This window comes from Aotus nancymaae, unplaced genomic scaffold (assembly GCF_030222135.1).
Source record: "Aotus nancymaae isolate 86718 unplaced genomic scaffold, 86718_ANA_hifiasm-v0.15.2.pri h1tg000010l, whole genome shotgun sequence".
In the NCBI taxonomy this organism is placed as follows: Eukaryota; Metazoa; Chordata; class Mammalia; order Primates; family Aotidae; genus Aotus; species Aotus nancymaae.
The window spans coordinates 1322501-1333405 of record NW_026988421.1 but is presented as its reverse complement, the minus strand read 5'-3'; the positions used below and the strand labels follow the sequence as shown (position 1 = coordinate 1333405).

Here is a 10905-nt window from a genome sequence, read left to right as displayed (position 1 = left end):
CCATACTGGAGATGCTGTGTGAATCCAAGGGATCCCATGTGTGCACAAGGACCATGGTGCACCAGCCCCATGTGTGGACCCCATGTGGATGCCAGAAAACCCATGGAGAGCACAGGGAGCCAGCAGTCCTGAGGACTCCTGGCAGCTGCAAAGGCCCTGGGAGAAATGGTCTTCTGCCTCTGATTTTGGAAGCGTGGATGTGTGACATTGGTTACGTTCAGAGGCAAAGCCCCCTGACACCCAGCTGAGCTGCACCAGACAAGTCAGTTTCCACCTGTGGCCTATACAGGTGGCCTCAGCTGAGTCAGGCCCTCTAAACCCTGTGGGTGACTTGGTTAGGGTCTTCTCAGGAAAGTTGACTTCTCTCCTCGCTTCCATTCAGACACCCCTCCCTCTCTCTCTTTCTCTCTCTCTGGTTTTTTTTTTTTTTTTTTTTTTTTTTTGAGACAGAGTCTCACTCTTGGTGGCCAGGCTGGTGTGCAATGGCGCGATCTATCTCAGCTCACTGCAACCTCTGCCTCCCAGGTCCAGGTTTGAGCCATTTTCCTGCCTTAGCCTCCCGAGTAAGTGGGATTACAGTCACCTGCCACCACGCCTGGCTAATGTTTTGTATTTTTAGTAGAGACAGGGTTTCACCAGGTTGGCCAGGCTTGTCTTGAACTCCTGATCTCAGGTGATCTGCCTGCCTCAGCCTCCCAAAGTGCTGTGATTACAGGCATGAGCCACCGTGCCCAGCCAGTCTTTCTTACTGAAGATACCTGAAACCTAAATCAGTGGAGAGAGTGTAGGGTTTGGAGACTGGAGACGTCACCTGGCATCAGGCCCTGGTCCTTTCAGCCCGGTGACCCTGGCCTGTCATCTAAACTTTCTGAACTGCAGTTTCGCCACCTGGAAATAGGGAGCCAGCCCCAGCACAGAGCTTTGTGGGAGGACAGAACAGACGGTGTGGATGAAGCGCTCCACAGATCACAGGGCAGCAAAGGTGAGTATTGCCGTTAGATGTGTGGAGTATTCGACTCACTTTAGCAGCTATATTTAAGAGGTGGTCTCTGAGGAATCTTGAATCAGAAACAGTGTTCACCTCCTCCTGAAGGAGCAGTGCCTGCCTCACTTTGTCCCCAGCCCTAGTCTTTCCAAGAGGGACAAAATGCCCTTCTAGATTCCCACTAAGTACAAGACACTCAGCTTCCCCACTCAGCCTTGACTGGTGCCCGATGCAGGGGTGAGGGGGCGAGGAAGGCGCAGGTTCATCCAGGGCACTCAGGAGACCCACTGGAAGGCTGGAGACTGGCGGCCTCAGATGCTCTCAAGTCTTCTCTGCAGGGGACACCACCCTGCGGTGGCCTGGGGGTCAGGGCAGGCTCTGCCGAGGAGAGCACTGGGGCTTCCACTGGATGGTGGGTGGGAGTGAGTCAGGCTTCTGTCTGCCCAGATCTAAAGGTCTTGCTTGGCACATGGGGACTGGGTGGCCCTCAGCTTCTGTGTCCTGTGTGCAGCTGTCCGTGGGGTGGTGTAATCCAACTGGGGTGGGAAGGGATGGGGGTGGAGACTCAGCAAAACTGACGGCACTCCCCAGAAAATGTGTCTCTGTGGCCATCCATGGACCTGTGAGTGCAGACCTAGAAGTTGTGAGTTTTGCCAAGGACGATGTCCCAGGTTATAAAGCTGCCGCTGGATTCACCCTGATTGGCACTTGTTCTTGTCACAGGTTCAGTTGGCCGTACCTGGCAGGGCAGGTGGAGTCACCAGGGCTGCCTCTGCCTGCCAAGGAGCCCGGCCACGGGTTGTCCCTAGGCCAGGGGTGGGAGCCGGAGCTACGTCCACGCTCACTCCCAGCCCTGCCACGGCGGCAACTCGCTCCCTGTGAAACCTGCGGCTCTATGCTGGGACATGACAAATGACCAAAAAATCAATTTGTAATCTGATTGGAGGTTTTTGATTTCCTCTGATGAGTTTAAATTTCATTAAAAGCAACCTTATTCCAACATAAAAGGAATCCTTGAAGGGTAAAGCGGGGGATTGTCTCACCGAGTATAAAGCATCCCAACTCTTTTGTGTGATTTATTCATGGCATTAATTGTGAGGGCCAACCTGTGGTGTCCGTTGGCAGCTGCGCCGTTATCAGGGCCTGGGATCGGCCCGGCGAGCTCAAAGCACAAGGACTCACATTCAAAAATCACTCTTCGGCATATTGACACTTCAGTTATCAACAACCCTTTTTATCTGCTGGGAGGGAGATCGCAGCTCGTGGGGCCGGAATAAGCCACAAATCACTCTCGCCGCCGCCTCTCTGCATTCTCTTAATTGTATGTATTCTCTGGAAAAAATGATCATCATGGCCTCTTGTCTTGATGAGAAATTGACATTTCTGAGGACTTCTTTGGGTGCGCCGAGTGAGCGAGATAAGGCGTGGGTTGTTTTAGAGGAGAGCAGCCTTTCTTCCCTTTCAGGGGCCTCTTTACCGCTCTCGTTGACCCACTTGATGAGTATGGATTTCATGAGGTCTTTTTCAGCATTTGAACTATAAAAGGTTCAGAATGACACCACCCCTTATAGACAAAAGATAACCTTGCCCTTTGAATATATTGATTCTTTATTAACTAGGCTGTTTAATGCAATGAAATGAGGCATTAGATTGAAGCCCATTTCAAGTGCTTTGAATAATCTTTAAAAGCTTGAAAGACCTTAAGAGGCAGCCTGACAATAATTGGCATGCATTTTGAAAGAATGCAGTTCTTGCTTCTGATTTGAAACAAACAGAAAATAATTTCTCCGTCCCCAAGTTGCGGGGTGTTGGGTACTTGTGGCACCCACGCAGAGTGGGAAGGAGGTGACTTGCCCAGCAACTGCTTGCCCCAGCCCCAGCCTCCAGCCACTTGGGAGGGAGCCTGCAGGGGAGGGGAGTGGGCAGGCTTTAGGCTTGTACCTTATAAGCCTCTCTCTTTGCTGTCTCTTTAAGGCTGAAATGAGAACCTGATTGTCAGTGACAGGAGAAAAAGGTATTCACAAGTTTCTTTATGTTTTGAATAATTGTTTCCTGTTTTGCTCAGCAGAACAAGTAATTAAGATGACATTTGTGAGTACTAATTTGGATCACACTTATGTGTATGTGTGATAAAGCTGCAAGCCAAAACATGCAAACCCAGCCTTTCATGGAGGAGAAAATGAAAAAATACTGACTAAAATGGGAGCATGGGAAACTCGAAGAGCTGAACATCGTTGTGTAAATTAGAACCTCAGTGTTGATGGCAGATCTCATTATGGTTGGTGCATTTGGCTACCAGTGTGCAGCCAGCAGTGCCCGGGGCTAGTGCATGGGGGCTACTGTGCCTCTGTGGTGGCAGTGAAATTGGTCGTGCCCTTGTGTAGACCCTAGCTAGCACATGCATCTGGGTGCCCTGGTGTCTGCCCACCCTTCCAGAGCCTTTGCTGCTGCACTCACTCTCCTAAGCCTAGTTCTTGCCCAGTGAAACCCAACCATGGAGCCAAAAGGAGTGTGTGTGGGGGTCACTGGAGCACTTGTTCCCTACCTGCCAGTATGCTGCTCAGAAGCAGAGGGCCTGGGGCAGAAGGTCTGGAGGGAGTATGTTACAAAGCTCCCCAGTGAGCCTTGGGAGTGTTTGAGTTCTCAAAGACAAGTACCCCACCAGTGAATGTGTCACTCCAGTGCTACTGTGGCCCACAGAGCATCTGTGACACAGAAAAATCACCCAGAGTGCAGCCTCTGGGGGCCAGGACCACATAAGTGACAATTTGCTGAACCTCTCTACGCAGGTTAGAGGGTGGAAGGTGGATAACTTTGTGGAAAGTTCTTCCGTGGATGGATAATTTTTATCTTGGCCAAGTTGCAGTTTTGGAACCCAGACATGCAAATGAAACCCCAATGTAAGTTTTACGTGTGTTTAGTCCGTCATTTTAATAATCAAAACAGAGAACATCGCCAGAAGTGAAATTCACAGACAAGAAATACTTTAATTAAATATTGTGTAAAATGAACATTTTTATACAGTTAAATATCTGAAAAAATGTACAGATAAAACAATTTTATTGTAGGGTCTTTAACAGTAAAATCTACCATTTAGTGAAGCGCTCAGTCTTGAGACAGTGAAGTGATGTGGGCGTTGACCACGTAACCTAAAACACGAACCAAGTGAGGGCACGGGGAAGCGGGCAGGCGTTCTCAGTGCATACGTGTGAGCTCTTTTGTAGATCAAACCCTTACTCATATGAGATAAAACGGACGCAATTTAGTTCCAAAGTGACTTCTCAGGCTTTCCCGTGTAGCTAGGCCTTGTCAACCATCACAAAGCCGGACTGTGACCTGCTGACTCCAGGGGACATTGTTTATTTTGTCCCTAGAATGAACACTTTCTAAGTTGTGTATTGTTGATTTTTTTGTCAAGAAGGTATTTAAAAAAGTCCCTCCTTTTTGTTTTAGATTCGATTTCTGCTGCAGTTTGCAAAACGTTTGCTGTGCTGTGTCTGCAAAGCATTTAGTGCAAAGGAGAAAGAAAAAAAACCTGACACTTCTGGTCTCACTGTGGGTTTGGCAGTAAGAGGCACAATATCTGAGGGAGGCCATTCCAGTTTTAAAAGTACAGACAGTGCTGTTGGAACTGACCACAGAAAGGTATTGTTAAAAAAAAAATAAAAACCAGCAGTGATTTGGGGGTCCTCCTGAAACCTCCCTGAATCGGAGGTAGGCCCAAGAGGGGGCAGCACGCAGCAGAAATACTCCCAGAAAGGAGAGACGGGTCATGCAGCGGGCTTGTGCTTTTGTCTGTGTGTGTGTGTGTGTGTGTGTGTGTGTGTGTGTTACACCATCTCCAAATGAAATATTTATTCACAATTGTAGTGTAAGCCTGTGATAAAATAGCACAAAAGTTCTTTAAAGAAGTCCACTTTTAAGGCATCGGAGAAGTTAATGTGGCAAACATTTTAATTAAAACATCAGAAGTAAATTTTATTTTAAACTTTAGGCCTCTGAATTTTTCCAGTAAACACAGTTCAGCTATGTGGCAAAGTCATGGGTGGCATCTAAAATGACTTTTTACATTCTACAAAAAAATAAAATAATAAGGACACAGCCCCAAATGGTGTCGCCTCTTCGCGGCCGCTCCACATGCACAGAATCTACTAGGATTTGTCACGGCCGGGTGGCACCGTTCTGACTATACAACAACAAACTTTTTTTTCAAAAGTATTTGTTCAGATAACTTAAAAATAATATAAAAATAAACAATGAATTTGACTTTTCCTCAAAATAAAAAAAAAAGGATGGAAAGTCTAAACAAACAATAGCATATTTTTGAAGTACAAATGAAAAGTAAAGACACTGGTTCATCTTAACGAAACGGATCAGAGACAAGTTCTTGGCTAATGCTTGTCCCAGTATCACAACACCAGGCCATGATCAGAAACCAACAGACAAGAAAGAAGAAAAAGGAAAAGGCGGGAAAAGCAATGTACAAAATCTCAAAGATAAATACAATATTTATAATTGATATGTTACAAAATAATAAAGTCCCTTAGCAACTGCAAGTGTTCATGGGAAAGTGTCAAATGAAGACCATTTTATTCCTTATAAGACACATAAGGAATAAAACTTGTGTTTCTAAATATTTTAAGTGGATCTGAAAAAAATTCAAGACAAGTGTATAAATATTTAGCTACAACTTTGGCAAAATCACAAAAGTCTACAATTTTATAACCACATACAAAACACATTAGGGAAGAAGGATCTAGAAGTCAAAAGGACAATTTCTGGTACAAGAAACATAGACCGCACAGTAGCCTAAGAATGCAATAGTATACAGTGCTAGCAAAAGTTGAAAAAATGGTGCAGCTCACATTTGCTTAACAGGAAGCTCTAGCAGTGGGAGAATATTGGAACCAACAGACAGTAGCATTTTTTCTCTGTCAGTGTGCTTGTTGAAGGCAAGAGAATTCAATATCAAAGTTACAATTTCTAACTACAATAAGTTACAAAGTTTCATTTCATTAAGATGAAGTTAAGCAATGATAAACCCTCCCTCCCCCCCGCCACCCCAGTTCTCCTAATCATATAGTCATCCTTTCTTCCAGTCTGATGGCTCATACCTCCTTGGCCCCCTTTTATCACCACAAAAAAATATTTCACATTATAGAGATACACAACCATTGTGAATCTAAGTATGAGTATCAGTGTTTCATGATCATCAAAATGGTGCATTCACAAAGTTTCTCCCAACACATAGCAATTACTAGACATGACGGAGTCAGAAACTTTATACAAAATAGGCGTCGCTTTGTTTTCCTTATTCTTCAGGACTGAGAAATGTGAAAATATGAGAAAAGTTCAGTCAATAAAATGGAATTGTTCATGAAGAAGTAGGCTGTTTGCATGTTGATTCTTAATAGTTTAAATAAAATCTTTAAACAAAGTCTTTTGTAGCATTTCAATTGCTGCTGATTTTTTTGAAGATACTGTTTCCATCAGCATGTCTTAATATACTAAACGTGTCCCCTGAAGTCCGTCCTTTGATGCTGGGTGCTGCGGAAGGTAAACAAAAGTCCCTCACATTGGCGGGACTACCAGCCCAGACATAGCTGCAAGAGAGAAGGACAGAGCAGTCACTGCAGGCCCCTGGCACGCGCCCTCCCGCCACGCCAACGCGGGCGGGGCTGCCCTTCCCCACTATGCAACTGGGAGGCTGGACTCGGAGGATTCCATTCACCAGCCTCAGGCGTGTTTAGGGCGTGCTGGGGAATCTGCTTCCTGGCGGGGGAGGGGGGGCGCACTTGGGGACAAAAATCCCCCGGTCCTGTCCCTCCTGCAGCCCTCCTCAAAGGCTTCTTTTAGAAAAGGGAAGGGCTTCTGGCACTGCTGTGTGCAAAGGCTGCAGCTTCCCGCACTGATAAACGCAGGGTGCGAAGCCAATGGAGGCCCAGACCCCACTCTGTCGAGAGAGGTGGCCCAGCCTGGTCACTCCCGTGACGCCAGCCAAGGCCGGCTCACAGGCCCCGCTCTCGCTCCCTATGTGAGAACAAGACAGGCCTCAGTTTCCCCCTCTGCCTCCAGGTCTGGGCTCTGACCCTGCGGTCATCTCTCTGTATCGTAATGGTGAGTCAGGGGCTCTCCAGAATCAAAGCCACTCACAGCCCACCTGCCCTGGAACCTCCAGGCGAGGGCCACGGAGAGAGGTGAGTCATGGCACTGCCGGCGGGACCTTTTTTCTCTTCTCAGGAAAGAAGAGAAAACTTTGCATGAAAACGCCAAGTGGGGCTGACGCTTTCACGCGAACTCCTGGTACGAATGTAATTTAAAATCTTTTACCACTGGTGTTGTTTAATTTTTGTCAGAATGATCGTTCTCATTAATTTATGTATAAGATATTAATACATTTGTTCATGTAGTGACGTGAGCTTCAATTTCTCAGTTCATTAATTTCAACAATATTAATTTATCTCCGACTCACCGTTACAACTTTATGGTTTGGAAGCCCTGTGCATGTACACACCGCGTAGGAGGTGCCGTCTTTCAGCCGGCCCGACCCCGTGTCGCGGGCAGGGCTGCGGCACCTCACCACCTGCCTCTGCAGCGACCCTGGTGCGGTGCCCGCTGATGGCACGCAGGCCAGTCGGCAGCACTCCGGGGACCTGGGCGTCCCTTCATACGCTAACAGATGTTGTGAAGACAATGATTTCAAATCACTGATACCTTTCCAGTTCCTTTTTTGAGCATTAGTTCATCAAAGTGAAATATGCCACCGACTTCACAAAAGGGCCAGTTTGTCTTCTCCGCAGCTACGTCCTCAGCACCCAGCAGAGAGCCTGGTACATAGTAGGTGCTCAGTAAATACTGGTTGAATGGGTTCATGTTTCTAAAGGAGTAACTGGATTTGAGTCACTGGGAGGAGCATATACCAAAGGTGGTGTCTGAAAGAGGCCAGATGACGGCCACTTAATTCAAGTGCCTGCGGGCCTCAGCACCTCACAAAGGGCCACTCGCAAGCTCAGGAGGCCTGGGGGCACCTGTGTGGCTCTGCCCGTCCCACACATCAGGGGCCACATGCAGCCTGTACAGCCCAAACGGGCCAGGTGCCGGGCAGGCACAGGATGCCCACTCCATGTGGCCTCATCTGTGGACAGCGGTGCCCTCAGGGCCGGCCCTTCTCCCTCCTGAATCTTTGAAAGAGATCACTTAGGAAAATCCCCTCCTGTCCACAGACAGGACTGCAACCTGGTGCTGGTACACACCTGGCCCTGGGTCTAGACGCACACGCCTTTCCAAAAGACAGCGCAGCCTTGCTGGACGCGTGGTCCAGCAGACCAGGTGGAGAACCAAGACCCCGCCTCATGGCCACGAGGGCAGGCTCCACAGGTGGCATGGTGCCCCGCCATCCCCATGCCGGGGCTGTATTCGCTGCTTTGTGCATAGGAGGCTGCAGGCGCAGGAGCGGCAGGCAGGGCTGCACCCTACACTGCGAAGTGGCAGGCTCCCGGCAAAGGCCCACTGGCTGAACCAGGCAGACAATGGCCACAGCTACCTTCACCACAATCCCACGTTCTCTCACGTGGTCCCACCCCCTTGGGGCACAGGGTGCTCCACCGTGAGGACACTAGGTGCCGTCGGAGGGGTGAGCTGGACAAAAACCAAGAGGTGGAATCTGGTCCTTGCTGGGGCTCAGTGCACGCGGTCCTCGCTCTGAACACCAGGCAGAGGTGGCACGCATCACGACGGGCCACGGGAGAACATGCAGCGGTCACAGAGGTGCCAGGAGAAAGGCCGAGCCCGCCCTCCCACTCCCATCCACACCCCCGGAGAGGACCCGGCACTGGCGCCCGGCCCCGCACCACCCTCACCTTGCAGTCCGTTCCCGTTGGCGCTGGTGCAGGAAGGAGGAGGAGAGGCTTGGGGCCGGACCACGGGCGCGAAGGCGCTCTTCTGTTTCACTGCGGAGATGACATTGGCAGGTGAGAATGAGAAAATGCCGTGTGTGCTGCTACAGTTTGAAGGGAGGGTGACCGAAGAGGCTGCCATGGTGGGGCTGGACGGCACTACTGCAACAAAGCAAACACGGTCAGCACGCGCGGCCGCGGCACAGCGCCACGGCGAGAGGGCGCCAAGGCCTCGCCTCAGACGGGGGTGGGGCGGGGGCAGGAGAACAAAACATGACATGCGTCTGGCTCGGCCACACTCTGGATAACAGGCAAGCTCTTTTGCACTGGACTTTCTCTTCCAATTGAGCAGCCCATTTTGTTCCGATTTTTTTTTGGTTTCCAATGAGAGCGCATCGGCCCCGTTTTGGGTCAATTTACGGTCGCCATTCTGACGCCCAGCCTCCAGGGCCACCCTTCCTTTTATCCAGTAGCTCACACCACAAAACATCCAAGCAATGCACACACTCGACTCGGTAGTGAATATGAATCTGTGTGATGACGTGTGACAAAAACAGACACTTACTGCCGTAGGGAGAGTTAGCGGAGGAGCCATTAAGAAATCCAGGCGAGCCAGGGACCCCTAGATTGGCCATGGCGCCACTTCCATATCCATTCATGCTAGTGCTGACTGTGTTGTAATTGGACTGCTGGGGAGTACTGCTGGGGACGTAGCCTCGCGGGGACACGCTGCTTGTATTGCGACTGTAGCCGACTGTTGAAATCCCCCCCCCGGCCAAAAATAACGTTATTATCAGTGACAGACACTTGGGGGGGGTTCCCCGAGAATCTATATCATATATTCCACATTGCTAATTGACCCTGCGCTTTCTACTGCTCTAGTGCCTGCTGCCAGCTCGGATGACCTTATCACGCCAACCCTGCTGCCACTGTCTCACCGAGAGCCCCGTCCTGTCTCTGCTGGCTTTGACAGCCAGCCGGGGCGCGCTTCGATCTCACCGTCAGTGGCTTTCACGTTTCTCTTTAGAGGCAATTATCAACAGCTCGGATTCCTGGTCTGTCCCCCCACACTCCGTGAACTTGAGGCCTCTGTAGACCTTCAAATGCCATGACTGACGGAGAGCTTGTTTGTGGCCGTAACTTCCCCTGGAAGGCTGTTTGGGGGTCTTCGTTTGTATGGTTGCTATTTCTATACGTGGGGGCGGTCGGGGGGCACGGGAGCTTCATTCCCACCATGGGAGCGTGGAGGGAGGGGAACGAGATCAGCAGCACAGTGGAGGCGTTTTCTAAGCTCACTGCCTGCGCACTTTTCAACCAGGAAAACTAAAATGGACCCAGATGGCAAGAGGCAGCAACCCTGGCCAGCCCAGGTCACTGTACCGTGCGACAAGGTGCGAGGCTGGGAAATGGGCATCTCTCTCCAAGTTTTTGTTCCAAACTTAGACCCAAATCCCAGCGGGCAGCGCATCCACACAGGCTCCCCTTGGCTCCCTGGCCGTGGCTATCCTATGGCTTAGCTCAGTCTTCCAAGGAAAGAAAGTCACTTCTAAACACATTGAGGGAAACTTCTAGCAAATACCAGTGACCTGTCTGGCAGCCAGTGAGCTGCTGTTTTTAGTAACTAGGCCCTCTGAGCATTCTGGGCCCAGCACTGCCTGGGAGGACCTGCAGCAAGGTCTTCCTGAGCAAAGGAACCAGCAGAGCCAGAGAGCACGGAACGCTCTGGCCACTCCCCAGCCAGCCCTGGATACGCGCCTCTGCAGCTAAGGCCTCACCCAACCCGCCGAGGGCGCTCAGGGCAGGGGTCCGCCTGGCACGCTGGCCTACCTTGGTCATTGGCTTGTGACGTCTCTGACACGTTGACGGCTAGCTGGCTGCTGAAGGAGTTGACGCCCATCATGCCCGTGTGTGCAGGGGTGTTGCCCAGGGTGGGTATCTGGTTGTGATTGCGGGGAACGCTGTACAGCGCCTCGGCGATGTCCGCCGCTCGCTTCAAGATGATCTCCTGCAGCAGGAGCAAGCGGG

At 50.2% G+C, this 10905-nt stretch overlaps 1 protein-coding gene across 11 annotated transcripts in view; it reads right to left on the bottom strand.

The window, feature by feature from the left end:
* Window positions 1–3953: 3953 nt before the first annotated feature.
* Window positions 3954–10905, bottom strand: part of EBF3 (EBF transcription factor 3) — a 131227-nt gene continuing 124275 nt past the window's right edge. For 3 of the 11 annotated variants that reach the window (XM_064373727.1, XM_064373729.1, XM_064373736.1), the window contains 5 exons: window positions 10708–10885; window positions 9446–9634; window positions 8845–9042; window positions 7700–7812; window positions 3954–6588 (listed from right to left, as the gene is read on the bottom strand). In XM_064373727.1, coding sequence (XP_064229797.1) covers window positions 6571–6588; window positions 7700–7812; window positions 8845–9042; window positions 9446–9634; window positions 10708–10885 — 696 coding nt within the window. In that variant the 3' untranslated portion in view covers window positions 3954–6570. The remainder of the gene's footprint in view (window positions 6589–7699; window positions 7813–8844; window positions 9043–9445; window positions 9635–10707; window positions 10886–10905) is intronic. The other 8 variants (XM_064373731.1, XM_064373733.1, XM_064373730.1 and 5 more) reach the window with 5 other exon arrangements.